Source organism: Somniosus microcephalus, unplaced genomic scaffold (assembly GCF_052327205.1).
Source record: "Somniosus microcephalus isolate GS21.2 unplaced genomic scaffold, FLI_Smic_1.0 scaffold558, whole genome shotgun sequence".
NCBI lineage: Eukaryota > Metazoa > Chordata > Chondrichthyes > Squaliformes > Somniosidae > Somniosus > Somniosus microcephalus.
In genome coordinates this window covers 23,446-46,118 of record NW_028225745.1, presented here as the reverse complement: position 1 = coordinate 46,118, position 22,673 = coordinate 23,446, and the positions used below count along the sequence as shown (strand labels likewise).

Sequence of the window (22,673 nt, the reverse complement as noted above, 5' to 3'; positions counted from 1 at the left end):
CGATATAGCAGCGGCAGCCATTACACAGAGAGAGATGAGGCCTACCGGCCTCCACAAGGGCACATGTGGGCCCCACCAGTGGAGTCCAGGCCAACTGAGCGACCTTGACTCGCAAAAAAAAAATTCTATTCTGGATTGGCGCCTTTGCTCAGGGGCCGATCTGAACAAATCCAGAGTGGGGGTGGGGCAACAGCTGGTCAGCCGGCCGAACGTCTACTGGCATGGGGCAGGTGGGCGTCATTGGTGCACCTCCCTACTCTATGCAAATGAGGCCCACTCCTGCTGACCCCCAAACCTCAGTAGGTGTTGCCGAGCACTGGTGGGTACAACTGCCCTGACCTCCAACTGTGGTATGTCGGTGCTAGTCTTCTGCCACTGCAGTTTGCAACTAGCTATAGTGAGATGTCCACGAGTGGCCGCACTGACATTCCCACTGACCTTCCCTCTTTTGTTGAGAGTAAAGGATTTAACTTCTTCTGTTCACTGTCTTTCTTCTCCTCCATAGATCTCAGCAACAACTTCTCTCCATCTCCTCGGTAACATCTGACTACTTTCAGAGCCTTGTGTCGATGTGAAATTCTGCCCAAGCGCAGCGGGGGACGGATTGTGGTAAAGTTGGGTATGGCTGGGTGGGATCGCTCCATGCGCCTGAGTCTCCTCCATAGATCTGGTGGAGTTAGGGCCAAGGGCGGCTTTCAGCTTCCCGATGGCTTTGGCCGTGAGTCGGACGTAGTGCCAGGGCATCCGGACTGCCGAGTGCGCTGGTTAATGTATCCACATTAAATTCCTGAGTGTGCTATTTTAAAACAATTCTTACTTAACCCATTTAAAATAAACTATTAAATTTAACATGAATTTAACATGAACGATTAACTGAAGCTGAAACCAACACTCAGAGGAAATGAACCCCCCACCACCACCATGTGCCCAGTATCTACACAGTGCTTCTCTCCGCTCCCACCCACACACACGAGGTCCCGATGGGAACGGTACCACAGCAAGCCTCAGTGCCTTCCGAAAAAATAATAAAGCCATGTGGTCTGCAATCTGACAATAGATTCAGTTAAGATTAGTTCAGACGTTCCTCTGTGTCCCAAATGAACAAATCTGTAACACAACAGTACCCAAGTGCAGCATTAATTGATTCTAATTAGCTACTGTGACCATGCACTCAGATGTGGATTGTGGAGAAGGTGGAAGTGCCACAGAGCTGCAGTAGGTAGCGCTCTCCTGGAGTTTAGTGGCGAGGGGATTAAGGGTAACCCACGTTAAGGGTGGTTGTGCATAGTTAGTATACGTAACATGGGACAGCCTGATTGTCGCCATTGGAGCCTGATGTTACCATGACGTCGCAAGGAGAAACTGGCAGCTGTCAGCTTGATGAAGACGTGCAGGGGTTGGGGTAAGAAAACATGCGCACGTCAGCTGTAAGTGGGTGATTCTAGATTCTAGGGTAGGAAAGGAATACCTTGCAGCCAAATTTGCAGTCCTGCATGTTCACCCAGTAGTTCCGATGGTTCCAGAGGCTCTCGATCCCCAAGAAGCGTTCATTAGTAGTTTCATAGCTGTTTCCTGTGAAAGGATCGATGAAGAGGTTCTCCGGGACTTCTCTTTTGCCTGCGAGCACCAGAACCCAGCAATGCACCCGCAGACCACGTATGATATCATGGGTCCTTTTCATCCTGTGCTAAAACAGGAGAATATGAATCATTCGGATTTGCCTTTTCTAATTCTTATTTCCTATTGAATTTTTCTCTTCAGGCTTCAGTTTTGCGAATGTCAAGCTGCAAAAGGTTTTGGCTCGTCAACAAGCACCACGACAGTGGCAGTGAAGAGGTTGAGCTGACGCCACCTCACTAAGCTACAACCTATATACGCTGGAATCTTCTACCTGCCCCTTCCCCACGTCAATGGGGCCTGTCTGGGGGTGGGGGGGGAGGTGGGGTTCCCGGCCTACCCTTTGGAATTTCACCCAGGGCTCCCTCGCCAGACCATAATGGACCTCTAGCCAGCTGAGCTACAGCACAGAGCATAAAGACAGGTCGCAATGTTAACTGATAGATGGTGAACAGTTGAGAATTTGATGAGAGTGGGAAGGAGGTGATTCTTTTTGCCTTTAACACTTGGAGTAGTTTGTGTAAGCTTGAGGCAGTATGTATTTAAAATGTTGTCAGTGCTTTTAGTGCTTAGTGCAAGTTAGTGTGTGAAATGTTTTTTACAACAGACTAAAAAATAGATATAAATAATATAGACTAAGATATGGCAGAGCAGGTTGTGTGTCTGGACTCCAGTATGTGGGAGTTTGAGGAAAGCGAGACTGTCCCGAGCGAACATATCTGCAGTAGATGTCTCCGTCTTGAACCTCTCCGGCTCAGTCATTGAGCTGGAGTGCGAATTGGAGACATCCTGATACAGGAGAGAGAGGGAGGAGTATCTGGACAGTTTGCTCCTCACTTCGGTCACACCTTGTAGAGAGATGCAGGATCAGAATGGGGTTAGTGTGACCGATAGTGTACAGAGTAAGGAGAACCCAGGTGAGATAGAGAATGACGATCCGCAGAAACTGATCCTATCCAACAGGCACAATGTACTTGCTATCTGTGAGGATAAGGATAAAGACTGTCGGAAGGACAGCCATAATGCTGACCATGGCACCTTGGAGCAGAAGGCTGTCCAAAGGAGAGGGGGGAGGAGAAGGAGGGCAATCGTAATGTGGTAGTTGTAGGGGATTCAATAATTAGGGGGACAGATAGCATCCTCTGTAAGCAGGATCACGAGTCCCACATGGTATGTTACCTACCTGGTGCCAGGGTGAGGGACATCTCAAACCGGTTTGAAAGGATATTGGAGAGGGAGGGGGAGGATCCAGTTGCTGTGGTCCATGTTGGGACCAACAACATAGGAAAGAGTAGGCAAGAGGTCCTGTTTGGTGGGTACCAGGAACTAGGAGCTAAATTAAAGAACAGGACCTCAAAGGTTATAATCTCTGGATTATTACTCAACCCACGTGCAAATTGGTGTTGGGATAAGCAGATTAGGGAGGTGAACACATGGCTGAAGGAGTGGTGTGGGAAAGAGGGGTTCCATTTCATGGGACACTGGCACCAGTACTGCGACAGGAAGGAACTGTACCATTGGTATGGGCTCCGCCTGAACTGGGCTGGGACCAGGGTCCTAAAGGAAAGGATGAATAGGGCGGTCACGAGGACTTTAAACTAGTAAATGGGGAGAGGGCTCTGGTGGAAAAGGTAGTATAAATAATACCTAAAACAAACGAAAGGGAAGAGAGTAGAGCAATAGTCAGAAATTGTGCTTGAAAAAAGAAAGGTGGTTGAATCATAGAATCATAGAATGGTTACCGCACAGAAGAAGGCCATTCAGCCCGTCGAGCCCGTGCCAGCTCTCTGCAAGAGTACTTCAGCTAGTCCCACTCCCTGCCCTTTCCCCTTAGCCCTGCAAATTTTTTTCCTTCAGGTACTTATCCAACTCCCTTTTGAAAGCCACTATTGAGTCTGCGTTCACCACCTTTTCAGGCAGTGCATTCCAGATCCTAACCACTCGTTGCGTAAAAATGTTTTTCCTCATGTCGCCTTTGGTTCTTTTGCCAATCACCTTAAATCTGTGTCCTCTGGTTCTTGACCCTTCCACCAATGGGAACAGTTTCTCTCTATCTACTCTGTCTAGACCCATCATGATTTTGAACACCTCTATCAAATATCCTCTCAACCTTCTCTGCTCTAAGGAGAACAACCCCAGCTTCTCTGGTCTATACATGTAACTGAAGTCCCTCATCCCTGGAATCATTCTTGTAAATCTTTTCTGCACCCTCTCTAAGGCCTTGACATCCTTCCTAAAGTGCGGTGCCCAGAATTGGACACAATACTCCAGTTGAGGCCAAACCAGTGTTTTATAAAGGTTCATCATAACTTCCTTGCTTTTGTACTGTGGTCACACCTATGAAGTTAATTAATTCAGATGTAGCCCATGGTCAGGGACAGGACGGTGTGACTACGAGTGAGGCAGGTACGGGGATCCAGGAGGTAGAGCTGGAGGATCCGCAGCCCTTGCTCTTGTCCAACAGGTTCGAGGTTCTTACTCCCTGTGGGGACAGGTGCAGGGACTGCAGGGAGGATGAGCAACCTGGCCACAGCACCGTGGAACGGGGGACCATTCAAGAGGGGGGAGTAAATAGAAATGTTGTAGTGGTAGGGGATAGTATTATTAGGGGGATAGATAGAGTTCTCTGCAGCCGAGAGCGAGAGTCCCGAAGGCTGTGTTGCTTACCCGGTGCCAGGGTTAAGGACATCTCCTCTGGGCTGGAAAGAAACTTGCAGTGGGAGGGGGTGGATCCAGTTGTCGTGGTCCATGTTGGTACAAACGACGTAGATAGGACTAGGAAGCCGGTTCGGTTAAAGGAATATGAGCAGCTAGGGGTCAAATTAAAAAACAGAACCTCAAGGGTAATAATCTACCTGAGCCACGAGCGAATTTGGCTAGGACAAATAAAATTAGAGAGTTAAATGCGTGGCTCAAAGACTGGTGTGGGAGAAATGGGTTTTGCTTCCATGGACACTGGCACCAGTACTGGGGCAGGAGGGAGCTGTTCTGTTGGGACGGGCTTCACTTGGCCAGTGCTGGGACTGGAGTCCTGGTGGATCATATAACTAGGGCTATAGAGAGGGCTTTAAACTAACTAGTTGGGGGGGAGGTTCCTAGAGAGCAAATAATAAAAATGACAACAGTGAAGGTCATAGACTTAGGTAGCAGTGGGGAAATTAAAAACCAGAGCGTGTCAGGAAGGGGCAGAAGGTATGGAGTAAAAGGTAAAGTAATAAAAAGGGCAAAAGCAGAAACTAAGTGTCACAAAACATATTTGAAAGTTCTCTATCTGAATGCACGTAGCATTCGTAACAAAATAGACGAGTTAATGGCACAAATAACTACATATGGGTATGATCTTGTGGCCATTACAGAAACATGGCTGCAGGGTGACAATGCCTGGGAATTAAACATACCAGGTTAGTTAACGATCAGGAAGGACAGGCAGGAAGGAAGGGGAGGTGGGGTGGCTATGTTAATAAAGGAAGGAATCACTATAATACAGAGAAATGATATTGGGTCAAAAGATCAGGATAATGAAACAGTTTGGGTGGAGGTAAGGAATAATAAGGGAAAAAAACACTAGTGGGCGTAGTCTATAGGCCTCCGAACAGTTGCAACTCTGTTGGACGGAGTATCAATCAGGAAATAGTTGAGGCTTGTAATAAGGGAACATCTATAATTGTGGGGGATTTTAACTATCATATTAATTGGACAAATCAAATTGGGCAGGGCTGCCTTGAGGATGAGTTCATTGAGTGTATTATGGATGGGTTTCTTGAGCAGTATGTAACTGAACCGACCAGGGGGCAAGCAACCTTAGATCTGGTCCTGTGTAACGAGACAGGATTAATTAAAAATGTCCTCGTAAAGGATCTCCTTGGAATGAGTGACCATAACATGGTTGAATTCCATATTCAATTAGAGGGTGAGAAGGTTGGATCTCAAACAAGCGTGCTAAGCTTGAATAAAGGAGACTATGAAGGTATGAGAGCGGAATTGAGTAGAGTGGATTGGGAAAATAGATTAAAGGGTAAGACGATACATGATCAGTGGTGTACATTTAAGGAGTTATTTTACAACTTCCAAAAAATATATATTCCACTGAGAAGAAAAGGGTGTAAAAGAAAAGACAGCCATCCGTGGCTAAGTAAAGAAATTAAGGATAGTATTCGACTAAAAACAAGGGCATATAAGGTAGCCAAATCTAGTGGGAGGATAGGGGATTGGGAAAACTTTAAAAGACAGCAAAAAATAACAAAAAGATTGATTAAGAAAGGGAAGATAGATTATGAAAGTAAATTAGCAAAAAATATAAAAACAGATAGTAAGAGTTTTTATAGTTATATAAAAAGAAAAAGGGTGGCTAAAGTAAATGTTGGTCCCTTAGAGGATGAGACCGGGAAATTAATGGTGGGAAATATGGAGATGGCAAAAACACTGAATGAATATTTTGTATCAGTCTTTACAGTAGAGGACACTAAGAATATCCCAACACTGGACAAACAGGGGGCTAAAGGGGGGGAGGAGCTAAACATGATCAAAATCACTAAGGAAGTGGTACTCGGTAAAATAATGGGACTCAAGGTGGATAAATCACCTGGACCTGATGGCTTACATCCTAGGGTCTTGAGGAAAGTGGCGGTAGGGATTGTGGGTGCATTGGTAATAATTTTCCAAAACTCCCTGGACTCAGCAAAGGTCCCGGCAGACTGGAAAACTGCTAATGTAACACCCTTATTTAAAAAGGGCAGTAGACAGAAGGTTGGAAACTATAGACCGGTTAGCCTAACATCTGTGGTAGGTAAAATTTTGGAGTCCATTATTAAGGAGGCAGTAACAGGACATTTGGATAAACATAATTTAATAGGACAAAGTCAGCATGGTTTTATGAAGGGGAAGTCATGTTTGACAAATTTGCTGGAGTACTTTGAGGAAGTAACCTATAGGGTGGATAAAGGGGAACCAGTGGACGTAGTGTATTTAGACTTCCAAAAGGCATTTGACAAGGTGCCACACAAAAGATTATTGCTTAAGATAAAAAATCACGGGATTGGGGGTAATATTCTGGCATGGATAGAGGATTGGCTATCTAACAGAAGGCAGAGAGTTGGGATAAATGGTTCATTCTCAGACTGGCAATCAGTAACTAGTGGTGTTCCGCAGGGGTCAGTGCTGGGTCCCCAACTCTTTACAATCTATATTAACAATTTGGAGGAGGGGACCGAGTGTAACATATCAAAGTTTGCAGAGGATACTAAGATGGGAGGGAAAGTAGTGAGTGAGGAGGACATAAAAAACCTGCAAGGGGACATAGACAGGCTAAGTAAGTGGGCAGAGATTTAGCAGATGGAATACAATACTGGAAAGTGTGAGGTTATGCACTTTGGCAGGAAAAATCGTAGAGCAAGTTATTATCTTAATGGCAAGAAACTGGAAAGTACTGAAGTACAAAGGGATCTGGGGGTCCTGGTGCACGAAACTCAAAAGGTTAGTATGCAGGTGCAGCAAGTGAGTAAGAAGGCCAATGGAATGTTGGCTTTCATTGCTAGGGGGATAGAATATAAAAATAGGGAGGTATTGCTTCAATTGTACAAGGTATTGGTGAGACCGCACCTGGAATACTGCGTACAGTTTTGGTGTCCATACTTAAGAAAGGACATACTTGCTCTCGAGTCAGTACAAAGAAGGTTCACTCGGTTAATCCCAGGGATGAGGGGATGGACATATGAGGAGAGGTTGAGTAGATTGGGACTCTACTCATTGGAGTTCAGAAGAATGAGAGGCGATCTTATTGAAACATATAAGATTGTGAAGGGGTTGGATCGGGTGGATGCGGGGAGGATGTTCCCGATGATGGGTGAAACTAAAAATAGGGGGCATAGTCTTAGAATAAGGGGCTGCTCTTTCAAAACTGAGATGAGGAGGAACTACTTCACTCAGAGGGTGGTAGGTCCATGGAATATGCTGCCCCAAAAAGCTGTAGAAGCTACATCATTACATAAATTTAAAACAGAAATAGACAGTTTCCTAGAAGTAAAGGGAATTAAGGGTTACGGGGAGCGGGCAGGAATTTGGACATGAGTCTAGGTTCGGATAGGTCATGGCCCTGTGGGTAGCGGAGCGGGCCCAGGGGCCGTGTAGCCTGATCCTGCTCCTATTTCGTGTGTCTAATTCTGTTAGATTCAGGAGATGGTTCTGTGATAGTAGATTGGCGGTTAGGATCAGATCAGCCATGATCTTATTGAATGGCGGAGCAGGCTCGAGGGGCCGATTGGTCTACTCCTGCTCCTATTTCTTATGTTCTTATGTACTCTATGCCTCTATTTATGAAGCCCAGGATCCCGTATGCTTTTTTAACCACTTTCTCAACCTGCCCTGCCAACTTCAATGATTTGTGCACCTATATCCCCAGGTCTCTCTGTTCATGCACCCACTTTAGAATTGTGCCCTTTACTTTATATTGCCTCTCCTTGTCTTCCTACCAAAATGTATCATTTTGCACTTTTCTATGTTAAGTTTCAGCTGCCACGTGTCCACCCATTTCACCAGCCTGTCTATGTCCTCTTGAAGTCTATCACTATCCTCCTCACTGTTCACTATACTTCCAAGTTTTGTGTCATCTGCAAATTTTGAAATTGTGCTCTGTACTCCCAAGTCCAGGTCATTAATATATATCAAGAAAAGCAGTGTTCCTAGTACCGACCCTTGGGGTACATCACTGTATACCTTCCTACAGTCCGAAAAACAACCATTCACCACCAGTCCCTGTCACTTAGCCAATTTCGTATCCATGCTGCCACTGTCCCTTTTATTCCATGGGCTTCAATTTTGCTGGCAAGCCTATTATGTGGCACTTTATCAAACGCCTTTTGGAAGTCCATGTACACCACATCAACCACATTGCCCTCATCAACCCTTTCTGCTACCTCATCAAAAAACTCGATTAAATTAGTTAAACACGATTTTCCTTTAACAAATCCATGCTGGCTTTCCTTAATGAATCCACACTTGTCCAAGCGACTGTTAATTTTGTCCCTGATTATCGTTTCTAAAAGCTTCCCCACTACCGAGGTTAAGCTGACTAGCCTGTAGTTGCTGGGTTTATCTTATACCCTTTTTTGAACAAGGGTGTAACAGAGGTTTACCCATCCTCAGGCAACACCCCATATCTAAGGAGGATTGGAAGATTATGGCCAGTACCTCTGCGATTTCCACCTTAACTTCCCTCAGCATCCTAGAATGCATCCCATCTGGTCCTGGTGACTTATCTACTTTATGTACAGCCAACCTTTCTAGTACCTCCTCTTTATCAATTTTTAGCCCATCCAGTATCTCCACTACCTCTTCTTTCATGATCTTATTCCTTGGTAAAGACAGATGCAAAGTACTCATTTAGTACCTCAGCCATGCCCTCTGCCTCCACGCATAGGTCTCCTTTTTGTTCCTTAATCGGCTTTTTCTGCTTCATCTTACTCTCTATCTAGTTCATCATCCAGGGAGCTCTGGCTTTGGTTGCCCTATATTTCGCCCTTGTGGAAATGTACCTCGACTGTACCCGAACCATTTCCTCTTTAAAGGCAGCCCATTTTTCTATTACAGTTTTGCCTGCCAATCTTTGATTCCAATTTACCCGGGCCAGATCCGTTCTCAACCCACTGAAATTGGCCTTCGTCCAATTAAGTATTTTTACTCTAGTTTGTTCCCTGTCCTTTTCCATAGCTAATCTAAACCTTATGGTACTATGATCACTATTCCCTAAATGTTCCCCTACTGACACTTGCTCCACTTAACCCACCTCATTCCCCAGAACCAGATCCAGCAATGCCTCCTTCCTCATTGGGCTGGAAATGTACTGATCAAGAAAGTTCTCCTGAACACACTTCAGAAATTCGTCCCCCTCTCTGCCCTTTACACCATTACTATCCCAGTCTATATTAGGATAGTTAAGTCCCCCATTATCACTACTCTATAGTTCTTGAACCTCTCTGTAATTTCCCTGCAAATTTGCTCCTCTATATCCTTCCCACGAGTTGGTGGCCTATAGAATACACCTGGTAGTATAATGGCACCTCTATTATTTCTTAAATCTAACCAAAGAGATTCTATCCTTGACCCCTCCAGGACATCCTCTCTCTCCAACACTATAACATTCTCCTTAACCAATACTGCCACCCACCTCCTTTCTTTCCTTCCCTATCTTTCCTGAACACCTTGTATCTAGGAATATTTAATATCCAATCCAGCCCTTTTTTGAGCCACGTCTCCGTATTGCCATGACATCATTTTCCCATGTGGCTATTTGTGCCTGCAGCTCACCAACCTTATTTACCACACTTTGTGCATTCACACACATGCATTGTAAACCTATCTTAGACCTTCTTGTATTCCCTCTTAGTCTAACCCCACCTAATACCGGACTATTTCTTACTCTAGTGCTAGCTGTCTCTCCCAATCCTTTGTGCACCATGTTTCTCCTTTCTAATGCTACATCCTGGTGCCCATCCCCCTGTCTCCCCAACAGCACTAGCAACCGCCCCCTCCACCACCCCCCCAACCCCCTCCCCACGAGGATATTGGTCTCGGCTCTGTTGAGGTGCAAACCGTCCGGCCTCTACTGGTCCCACCTACCCCAGAACCGGTCCCAATGTCCCAGAAATCTAAAGCCCTCCTTCCTGCACCATCTCTCCGGTCACGCATTCATCTGCTCTATCCTCTTATTTCTAAACTCACTTGCTCGTGGCACCGGGAGTAATCCGGAGATTACTACCTTTGAGGTCCTGCTTTTTAATCTCTTTCCTGATAGTGAAAGTAAATAGTTAATTTATATTTAGGAACTTAGAAAAAGGAGTAGGCCATTTACTCTTACAAGGAACCTGTAACTAATGCTTAATTAAATTAATAAATTAAACTAGTTAAATTAATTTGTTTAAAAAATAACTAAAAATAAACCAAGTATATGAAACTTTAGATAATTAAATATATAAAACAAGGTTAGACAGAGATGGCAGTGCAGGTGTGCCGTATCTGCAGCATGTGGGAGTTTGTGGAGAGCAGTCAGTGTCTGCAACTCAAGAAACTTCGGCTCAGAGTTTTTGAGCTGGACATCTGCAGACATTGCAATGTGTCAGGGAGTGAGAGAGTTATCTGGACATTTTGATCCAGGAGGCAGTCACACCCTTTAGGTTAGGTAGTGGTTTAGATTTGGTTAGTAGTCAGGGACAGGAGGGTGTGACTGTGACTCAGGCAGGCAAGGGGACCTCAGATGCAGTAGTGGAGAAGCCTCAGTCATTGCCATTGTCCAACAGGTACGAGGTACTTGCTACCGGTGTGGATGATAACAAAGACTGCAGGGAGATGGGCAAATTGACCACGGCACTGTGTACAGGAGGCCGTTCAAGTGGGCAGTTCGAAAAGGAATGTGGTCATTGTAGTGGGATAGATGCTGTTCTCTGCAGCTGCAACCAAGAGTCCGAAAGACTGTGGCGCCTGTCTAGTGCCAGGGTTAAGGACATCTCCTCCCAGCTGGGAAGAACTTGGAGAAGGAGGGGGAGGATCCTGTTGTTGTGGTCCACGTAGGAAACAACAACATAGGTAGAACTAGGAATGAGGTTCTGCTGAGGGAGTTTGAGGAGCTAGGATCCAAATTAAATGGCAGAACCTCAAAAGGTAATAATCTCTAGATTACTACTTGAGCCGGGCACAAATTAGTCAAGGGACAAACAGATTAGAGGCTTAAATGCGTGGCTCAACGAGTGGTGCGGGAGGCAGGGGTTTCAATTCATGGGGCATTGGATCCAGTACTGGGGAAAGAGGGAAGGAGCTGTTCCATTGGGACAGACTCCACTTAAACCAGGCTGGGACCAGTATCCTGGCAAATTTAATAACTTGGGTGGTAGATAGGGCTTTAAACTAATAAGGGGGAGGAAGGGTTCAGGTAAGTGTAAGTCTGTACGTCTGAAGAGAAAAGTCAAGTCAGCAGAGCAGAGTAGCGATTTGGGTAAAATCAAGCAGATTGTGCAAGAAGGGGCAGAGAGTTTAACAATGGTAATAGGACATTAGTGAGTAAGGCCACATAAGGGAAAATAGTTAAAAGTTAACATTAAAAAGGTGCTATATATGAATGCACTAAGCATTCATAACAAGTGTAATCAACCACCACCTAGACCGAAGGGTGTGTTGATGCGGGGGGTGGAGGACACAAGTGTAGTGTATGTACCCGTCTACCTTTAAGAGAACTATTGTATGTAACCGTTCACCTTTAAGAGAACTATTTTAGGTGTGGCACTACTTTGTTTGGCTTCTGTATACTGTAATACCTACGGTGACCACACCGGTATATAAGTGCTGTGTCAGGATTTATTGGGTAGATTCGCCCTGACCTTCGAATAGTAAAGTCCTGTTTTAAGTTACTCTTGGAGTCTGTGTATTAATTAACTAAACAACCCACAGACTTTACAGTGGCGACGAGTCCGATCGTACCCTGCGGCAACAATACTACCGAAGCAACTAACGAGCGTCGAAAAGAGGCAACCGCCCTCGTCGCTCTGCTGGGAGAAAACTCGAGGCTGCAGCAATAGAAAGGAGGAAGAATTTAGCGACAAAAACTTCCATCAGCAACAGGCACGGACTGTCCCCTCTGCCACGGTGAGGAGTGAGCCGATCAGCAAGAGAAGCAAGACAGCCACGGACTGTGAGTAAGGGAAAGTGAAAAGAATAACCGGAGGATAAGGGCTGTGCACTCGACCACGTTCGAGGGGGAAAGGAGCCGGACAAAAGTCGGGTCCAGAGGCGCTGAGACTGGGGCAGCGTGGAGCAAGGAAGCCGCGGTACTAATAGGCTGGGGGACGCAACGGCGTCGAGAGACAGCTAGACCGCGACCGGTGGGAAAAGCCGGGCAGCGACCGAAGCCACGAAGCGCTGCGACCGGGAGCGTAGGCGCGGGAAGAGATAAACTCAGCTGCAGCCGGGGAGGGAAGCACCGGACTGCGAGAGGGCTGGGAGGCGCGATTGGGAGCCGAGCGAGCGGGAGAGGCAGAGCCGACCAAGGGAGACTGCGCGAGAGCCAGTCCAGCGGCTGAAACTGTTCTCCGTCAATGGGGTGTACCCAGCGCCGGTAGAGCCGAGCGAGCGGGAGAGAGACAGAGCCGAGCAAGGGGAACTGTGCGAGAGCCAGCCCAGCGGCTGAACCTGTTCGCCGTCAACGGGGTGTACCCAGCGCCGGTTGCCCTGCCGAGAAAAGGGGAAAGCCCTGAAGCCGACGCGCAGGCTGTGAACCTGAAAGCCAGCGGCCATCGCCCGTGGGGAAAGTGTACCCCTCCCGCCAGGGAAGAAACACGGGAAGCCGCCATTAGGCGGGGAAGAAGACAGAAGCGGGAAACCGCCATTGAAGTGGGCGGGGAGAGAAGATAAGCGCGGGAAACCGCCATTTTCGCGGGAAAACCGCCATCTTAGGAAAAAAAAAGAAGAATTTAAAGAAATAATTCGTGGTGTTTATCAGAAAGAGAGGAAGATGCCTAAGCGTGGTAACATCAACGATTTTAATTCCGAGGTAGAATACTGGGCCACGTACGTGGAACGCATTGAGATCTATTGTGAGGCCAATAAAATAGAAGAAGATGACAAAGCTATAACCTTGCTAAACTCGATGGGCGCAAAGACATACGGGCTCTTGAAGCATCTACTATCACCAGCTAAACCGGCGGATCAGACTTTCGATGATATTGTGGCTGTTCTGAAGGATCACTTGAACCCCACACCGTTGATGTTGGCTGAACGATTCAAATTCTATGCGAGAACGCAACGGAAAGACGAAAGCAACGCGGAATACTTGGTCGAACTGCGTAGACTAGCGAAACACTGCCAGTTTGGAGGGAATTTGACAGAGGCATTGCGAGACAAGTTCGTGTGTGGCTTGTCCAAGGAAGGAACGCAAAAGCGACTACTCGAAGAGAACGACCTTACACTTGACAGGGCTGTCCTTATCGCAGCATCGCACGAAGCCGCAGCGAAAGGAACTGCAGAGATGCAGCTAAAGGCAGCGGCACTCGGGGTGGATCAAATTACCTCGAGTACAACAAAATGCTATCGTTGTGGGAAGACAACACACGACCAGAACCAATGCTGGTTTAAGAACCAGGAATGTAGGAAATGTGGCAAACTGGATCACATAGCTAAGGTATGCCGGTCAGGGAAGAAGACCAACAACCAAAGGAAGCCATCACAGGAAAAGTACAACAAGGTACACAAGGTGGCTGAGAAGAGTTCAGACGAACAGAATTCGGACTCAGACCCAAACGGCCAGGAGCTGGGCAGTCTGAGAATTCACAATGTGAGTAAGGAAGCTGACCTGCAAACTATCTGGGTCATGCTAAAAATAGCTGGAGTCCAAGTGAAAATGGAGTTGGACACTGGATCAGCTCTATCAGTCATAAATCGAAGGGATTACCACCGGCTATTCTCACATATACCCTTAAGAGATACCAAGTTCGTATTGCAGACATACACGGGGCATAAAGTATACCCCATGGGGAAGATAAGAGTCAAGGTGAGAGATGGGGGTAAAGAACACCCAAGAATGAACTTATACGTACTACCTGAGGGAGGACCACCACTTCTGGGACGGGAGTGGATCAAGAAAATAGACATGGAATGGCACTATCTAAAAGCCATAACGAGTGAGGACTCGGTGCAGACAATCAGCTCAGATTCTGAAACGGATGACGATAAGACCAACCCAAATATGAAAGACAAGGCTAAAATGGACTTGCCGACTAAGGTTGGAAGAACGAAGGCATGCATAAAGGCTTATGCTCCAGAGAAGAACAAAGTTTCAGAACAGAACTCCACCGAACAACGACAACATAGTTTGACAGAGAATTCTGAGTCTGTTCAGTTTACGGACATATCCATGACTGACGAACACCGAGCTCGGACTCAACTTTATTTCAAATTACGACAGCAAGTAGAACAAGTGAGTTACCGTCTCGAACAAGAGATGAAAACAATGAAAAAGTTCTATGACACCAAATGGGAGAATCTGGAAAGACAACAGAAGCAGCTAGCTCAAGCAGAGAGCGACCATAGAGCCATTGTGACCAATTACCGATCACATCTCCCTTATGCTGTTCAGGAGTTAGAATATTTGCAGGAAGGAGCAAATGAAGAGGAATCTTCAGGAAGCCAGGATTTTATTCCCGTTCTTCTCTACGACTCCTTACAAGCAGAGTTTGAGAAGTTGAAGGAACAGTATGAACAGGCCCAGGCTACAATCCTGGAGGGGATTAACTCGGCAACCTCCGAAAAGCTAGTTTCAGTAGAAGCATATGAGCAACTAAAGGTTGAACATGAGCAAGAAGTCCAAAGGCTGCAGGAAATTCTTGATGAGCTCAAGGCCAAGACAGACTCATCGGTAGAAGTTCCATCCATAGATGAGAAATTAGAGGTGAAAGACATGGCAGAACATGAAAGACAAGATGTCCAAGAACTCATAAAAATATTGAAGGAAACCCAAGACAAATATGAGGCGGCAATGACCGAGGTTCAACAACTTGAAGAACAGATTCAACTGGGAATCCTTTCAGTGGAAGAAAAGGAAACTGTAAGAAACACAGAGACTGTAAGAATGGCCCCTGAACATGAGCTAGAGAGCATCAAGGCGCAACTTCTCCGAGCGCTGAAAGCCAAAGTACAAGAGGAAAAGAAGGTGAAAGCATTGGAGGAAAAGGTGGATGAAATGGAGAAGACTCTGATCCACAGTGTCCCCGTGGAAGAGTTAACGGTCAGCCAACTCCTTCATATGCTGAGAGACAAGACTCTGTAATGGGAACAATTTGAACACGAGCTTCAATCTTCAAAGGGAAGGGGTTCAGAGCTCTCAAAAGTTTGGGGAATAGCTGAGGTTGCCACACAGATTTTACGGGGCTGCCGAAAGTACGCTGAATCACGTCAATGGGAACTACAGAATGTTGAAACAGCTGCTCCAGTAGAAGGATTGAATAGCCCGATCAATCAATCCCCGATGGAAGGGGAAGTGTTGAAATCACAAAGGAGGTCATTAGTGAAGGATTTGCAGGAAACCCAGGAAGAGCGGGATGAATATGAACGCATGAAGAAGTCTCTTCAAGAAAGATGTCTAGGGAGGGAACAACATTCGGCTAACGTCCAGATGGGTAAGGAGGAAGTAGAAGGCCCTCTCGCTGGCCTAACTCAGGACGACCCCGAATATTACCATGACCTGTTGAGTGACACTGAATATTACGAGGACCTGGTCTGCCCAGCTTGTGATGAAAACTCTCAAAGTGCAGAAATCAGGATGAATCACTTAAAGTCTAAGGAACATAGGGAGATGGTGGCGCTACAGCTGGCAGCTGATAAGGGAGCCCCGAGAGTCTCCAAGAAGCAGAAAAGGAAAAGACGAAGCAGAAGATGATAACCATCTAAATCATTATCACTTCCACCAGATCATGCACGTGGGCCCTACGAAGGGAGCCAAATCAATTGGAAAGTAGGAAAAATTACCAAGGCAGTCCAGCTGTTTGTAAAAGTCAGCACTGCTGGTTCAGCAGGACGGAAGTTCAAGCTGTTACGTCAAGCGAAAGACTATTGGATGAGTCACGCTAGCAAGGTGAACCGGCAACACCACAGAGATGTTGTTCGGACCGAGTCAAGACCAGAGACTGAATCTGTGAACTGTTCCCGCAGAGACTGAATCTGTGAACTGTTTCCCACAGAGAATATATGTGTGAATTGTTTTACATGAAGTTGAATATATGTTATGTTTAATGGGGGACTAAGTATGTTGTAAGCTAAAAAGGGAGGATTGTAATGTATGTACCCGTCTACCTTTAAGAGAACTATTGTATGTAACCGTTCACCTTTAAGAGAACTATTTTAGGTGTGGCACTACTTTGTTTGGCTTCTGTATACTGTAATACCTACGGTGACCACACCGGTATATAAGTGCTGTGTCAGGATTTATTGGGTAGATTCGCCCTGACCTTCGAATAGTAAAGTCCTCTTTTAAGTGACTCTTGGAGTCTGTGTATTAATTAACTAAACAACCCACAGACTTTACAACAAGCACAGTCACAAGATTGGTAAATGAAATACAGCAGTTAGCTGTGTTTTATTTTTAGAAAACAGGGAAAAAGATTCACGTCTGTCAAAATCCAAAAACATACGACGTTAAAAAAGAAATGAAGAACAAAACCATCACCTGCCCCGAGTGGTTAGGAAGGCAGTCCTTAAATCAATTTCCTCCAAAAAACAATAAACCAGGGTTACTTTACCACTGGATCTTTCTCAGCCAGTCCAGGGATCATATCAGGCTCTCAGAACGAAACAATATTCCACCCGGGTTCAATAGTAGACCTCTCTGTGGCAGCTGGAAGCTGGTTTTTGACAGCGGTCTTGGTCTTGGTCTTGGTCCTCTCCTCAGGTACTGGCCCTGAAGGGATGCACTAGTTTGCCTTTTGAACTCCTGAGCTAATGGGTAGATTTGCCTCAGGTGTGTCGGAGGTGGGTGTGGCCTTCACCTGAATTGGAAGTGAGGGGGAGACTTTGTCTCCATCTGGTGGCCACATACCGTCCATCCACCACAAACCGCCCCCATAGCTCACATATCCACCCCCCTCAGCTCTGACCCCTGGGAAGGGGTGCAGGCAGACCAAAGGGCCTCACATCTGGAGAGGGCATCAGCATTCCCATGGCAGGTACCAGACCTGTGAACGACAGTAAACTTAAATGGCTGTAAACTCAGGAACTACCTAGTAACCCTTGAATTGGTCTCCTTGTTGCGTGCCATCCAGGTTAGTGGGGCATGATCAGTCACCAGAGTGAATCATCTCCCGAGCAGGTAATACTTTAAGCTGTCCAGAGCCCATTTTATGGCCAAGAACTCCTTTTCCACGACGGAATACCGCTGTTCCCTCGGGAGCATTTTTCTGCTGAGGTATAGAATAGGGTGCTCCTCACCTGACACGACTTGGGATAAGACTGCTCCCAAACCTGTGTCTGAGGCATCCATTTGGACAAGCAGCTCCTTTGAAAAGTCAGGGGTCACAAGTATCGGTCCAGAACAAAGGGCTTCCTTTAGGGTAGTGAAAGCCCCCTCCGCTTCAGGAGATCCATGTTGGATCTGCGCTTCTGCATCAAGTCTGTCAGGGGAGACACTACTGAAGCAAAATTAGGAATAAATCTCCGGTAATAACCAGTCAGTCCCAGAAATGCTCTCACTTGCTTCTTGTTTACAGGCCTGGGCCAATTTCGGATAGCCTCCAATTTCCTCACTTGTGGCTTAACATTACCTCTGCCAATTGTAAACCCGAGGTATTCAGCTTCTGACCACCCCAATTTACATTTCTTCGGGTTAGCAGTCAACCCAGCTTCCCTTAGGGACTGAAGTACTGCTTGTACTTGGAGCAGGTGAGTGGACTAATCCTCGCCATGAATCACCACATCGTCTAAGTAAGCAGCGGCGTACTTACAGTGCGGGCGGAGAACTCTGTCCATCAATCGTTGAAAGGTAGCGGGGGCTCCATGAAGTCCAAATGGGAGGACCCGGTACTGGTATAGCCCTCCAGGTGTGGCGAAGGCCGTCTTCTCCTTCGCACTGGACGAGAGGGGCACCTGCCAATATCCCTTCGTGAGGTCTAACGTGAAGATGAACCGAGACTTCCCAAGCCGGTCAATGAGTTCATCTATCCGTGGCATGGGGTAAGCATCAAATTTGGACACTGCGTTAAGCTTCCTGAAATCATTGCAGAATCACACTGTCCTATCGGGCTTAGGAACAAGAACTATTGGGCTGGACCAAGGGCTGTGCGATTCTTCAATGACTCCCAATTGCAACATCATGCTCACCTCATTTTGTATGGTCTGTCGTCTGGCTTCAGGGATACGATAGGGTCGTTGATGGACAACCCCACCCTGTTCTGTCTTAATCTCATGCTGTACCAGGGTAGTTCTCCCCGGTAGTGAGGAAAAAACATCGGTATTGCGGTCCACCAACTCCTGTAGTTCTTGTTTTTGTCTGTTGTCCAGGTCAGGTCCTAGGAGCACGACTTCCCTGGGAAAACCCTGGATATCTGTGAGAAGAGGAAGAACACTGCACAAAGCCTCATGATCATGCCATTTCTTCAGTAGGTTAACATGGTAGACTTGGGTAGGTTTACGTCTTCCTGGTTGGTTTACTTTGTAATTTACAGGTCCCACCTTTTCGATCACCTCACAGGGGCCTTGCCAGGTGGCCAGTAACTTGTTCTCCACCGTGGGCACCAACACCAGAACCGGGTCTCCTGGCTGGAACTCCCGCGGTTGTGCGCCCCGGTTATACACCCGCTGTTGTTCGTTCTGGGCTTGTGTCATATGCTCCCGCACTACAGGCCAGATTCCCTTCATCTTGTCGCGCATACCTTCCACATGCTCAATGAGACTGCGGTGTGGGCTGGGCTGTTCTTCCCACGCTTCCTTTGCAATATCCAGGAGTCCCCTAGGGTGGTGAGAATACAACAATTCAAAGGGAGAGAAACCAGTAGAAGCTTGCGGTACCTCCCGGATGGCAAACATCAGGTAGGGCAGCACTTGGTCCCAGTCTCTCCCTTGCTTCTCCACGACTTTCCGCAGCATGGCCTTCAGCGTCTTATTAAAACGCTCCATGAGCCCGTCAGTCTGGGGATGATAAACTGACGTTCGCAACTGTTTGTTGTGCCCGTGTGTTAATGGAGACACGGAATGCAGGAGTTGGTTTAACAGGTGTTTACTGAACAAAGTCTGGAGGTGAACTAAAAGATACAAGACACTATACAGGCTTATATAGCCCGAGTGGCCACTACCGGCATTACAGTACACAGGGGCTCTTAAAAGGAACATACACCACAATTCCTCCCCTTTTAGACAACCAGTACATAACATTTTAAGTAATTGTTATTAACATGTGTACAAGAACAATAATCTACACATTTGCTGCAGTTAATCAATTATAAGTCAGTCTCTCTGGAGGCTTCCTGACTCGGTCCGGATAACGCCTCGGTGGTGTAGTAGTTTTCGGTGGTGTAGTAGGTTCTTTTGGCAAGGTCGATTCGGCTTGAATGCCAGTGTCGGGTTCATCTGGTTCCAGTATTACCGGATCGGAGGTAGATACTATGGGTATCTCTGCTTCATCATTAGGCGTATAGAGTGGTGGTGGAGGTTGTCCCTTTTCAGATGACTCTATGATCTGGTCAGCATGGCGCCTTATTATGCTTTCTCCAATGTCCACGGTATACATCAATGGTCCTAGTCGTGTGCAAATAGTTCCAGGCTGCCATTTCTCGGTACGGTAGTCCCGGGCCAAAACTCGTTGACCTATCTGGAAGGTTCTAGTAGTCCTTTCATTCATGCCTTGAAATTGCCGGTTCTCTACGTCCCTTCTGATGTTTGGCTTGATCAAATCCAGCCGGCATCTTAGTCTTCTATTGAAAAACATCATGGCGGGAGTCTGGTTTGTAACCACATGTGTTGCATTCCTGTATGCAAACAAGAAGTTATCTACCTTATGCTGTAGATTTATGTCTTCATTACCCATGGCCTTTATGGCCTTCTTGAAGGTCTGGACAAACCTTTCAGCCAATCCATTGGTGGCGGGATGGTATGGGGCGGACGTGTAGTGCTTAACCCCATTGTTTTTTAAGAACTTCCTGAATTCTTCGGACACAAATTGTGGTCCATTATCAGAACAGATCTGTTCAGGCAGCCCATTCCTAGCAAATATGGTCCTTAATACTGTGATGGTTTTTTCCGTGGTGGTGGAGGACATCTTTATTACCTCCGGCCACTTGGAGTGTGCATCAACCGCGATTAAGAACATTGAGTCCATAAATGGACCAGCAAAGTCGATGTGTACCCTTTGTCATGGAGATGAGGGCCACTCCCATGGATGTAGAGGGGCTTGTGGTGGGGCGTTTTGGACCTTCTGGCATCCTAGACAGCCCTTGGTCATTTCTTCGATGTCTCCATCGATACCTGGCCACCGTACAAACGCTCTGGCTAGGTTCTTCATTTTCACTCCACCCAGATGCCCCTCATGAAGCTCCTTTAGCACTTTATCCTGGAGTTTGGGTGGAATCACCACTCTGGATCCACACATCAAGGTTCCTCGGCAGACTGACAGCTGTTCTCTTCTTTGCGAGAATGCTGGCAACAGTGGTTCGCCATGTGCTGGCCATCGCTTCACTGTTAAATCATAGACTCGTGAGAGAGTCGGATCATTTCTCGTTTCCTTTTCAATGGTAGAATTTGTTACTGGTAGACATTCCACTATGGTTGAGTGGAACATTTCCACTGGGTCCACTGTAGGTGCCTCTTCTACCGTTGGCAACGGTAGACGCGATAACCCGTCAGCATTTCCATGCTGTTTTGATCCTTTGTATTCAATGTCATATTGGTGTGCCCCTAGGAAAAGGGACCACCTCTGTAGCCTTTGCGCTGTCATAATGGGAACGCCCTTTTTAGGGTTGAATATGGAGACGAGGGGTTGATGGTCAGTCAACAAGGTAAATTTTCATCCGTGTAGGTAATGGTTGAATTTCTTCACTCCCCATACCAGGCTGAGTGCTTCCGTGTCGATCTGGGCATAGTTACGCTCAGCTGAGTTCAATGAGCGTGACGCAAAAGCTATCGGCCGCTCCGAGCCATCAGGGAATCTATGCGATAATACCGCTCCTACGCCGTAAGGGGATGCATCGCACGCCAGTCTGATTGGCAGTGATGGGTTGTAATGAGCCAAAACTTCCTTGGACGTGATCAAGCCTTTACATTTATGGAAGGCACGTTTACAGTCTTCGCTCCATTTCCAAATTACTCCCGTTTGTAGCAGTTCGTTAAGAGGGTGCAGAACAGTTGACAAGTTCGGTAAAAATTTATGATAGTAATTTATCAATCCCAGGAATGACCTTAATTGTGAGACATTTTCAGGTGCTGGGGCTTTTATGACTGCTTCAATTTTTTCAGGTGACTTATGCAACCCTCCTTCGTTAATTATGTGGCCACAATATGATATCTGTTTCTGGAAAAATTCGCACTTGGGGCGATTTGCTCGTAGGCCCCGTTCTCTCAGCCTAGTGAGCACCTGCTCCAAATTGGCAAGGTGCTCGTTGTTGTTTTCTCCTGTTACAAGGATGTCGTCTAGGTAGCATTGAGTCCCCGGAATCCCTTGCAGGACTTGCTCCATAGCCCTTTGCCAGATAGCTGGAGCTGATGCTACTCCAAAAACCAGTCGATTGTACTGGTACAGGCCTTTGTGTGTGTTTATCGTGAGATACTTTTTAGAGACCTCCTCAACCTCCATCTGTAGATATGCCTGTGCCAAGTCAATTTTGGTGAAACGTATCCCTCCGGATAGTGAGGCGAAAATATCTTCTATCCTCGGAAGAGGATACTGTACCGTGTGAAGGACCGGGTTTACAGTCACCTTGAAGTCCCCACAGATGCGAATTTTTCTCTGTTCTTCAGGTTTATTATTCAACGTTTTCTTCATGACCGGGACGATGGGTGTTGCCCACTCGCTCCAATCTATCTTGGATAACACGCCTGCCTTTTCCAAATTCTCCAGCTCTGCCTCGACTGCTGGACGAATGGCGTATGGCACCGGCCTTGCCTTAAAAAACTTGGGAATTGCCTCATCTTCCACTTTTATTGAGGCGGTGACGCCTTTCAAGGTCCCCAGTTCCTGTTGAAACACTTCTTTGGCATTGGCCAAGATGTCTTTTAATCGTTCAGGTTTGACGTCATCATCATTTTTTTTCTCATTGGTCACCGTCAGTGCCTGAATGGAGTGCCAAGCTAAACGTATCTTCCTGATCCATTCACGTCCCAACAGCGGTGGACCACCATCTTGCAGAATGTATAAATACAACTTCTGTATTTCCTTGCCGTTGTATACAACAGGCACCCTTATTTTCCCTCTGGGGCATACTTTCTGCCCCGTATATGTCTTCAAGATAATGGATGTGTCTTTCAAAGGTATATGCGGAAATAGCCGCTCGTAATCCCGTCGACTTATGACGGTCAGAGCTGATCCTGTATCTAGCTCCATT

At 46.6% G+C, this 22,673-nt stretch overlaps 1 protein-coding gene across 2 annotated transcripts in view; it reads right to left on the bottom strand.

The window, feature by feature from the left end:
* drc7 (dynein regulatory complex subunit 7) overlaps nt 1-22,673 on the bottom strand; it is a 166,415-nt gene that overhangs the window by 126,799 nt on the left and 16,943 nt on the right. For both annotated transcript variants that reach the window (XM_085980801.1, XM_085980799.1), the window contains exon 2: nt 1,469-1,687. In XM_085980801.1, the coding sequence (XP_085836927.1) occupies nt 1,469-1,687 (219 nt within the window). The remainder of the gene's footprint in view (nt 1-1,468; nt 1,688-22,673) is intronic.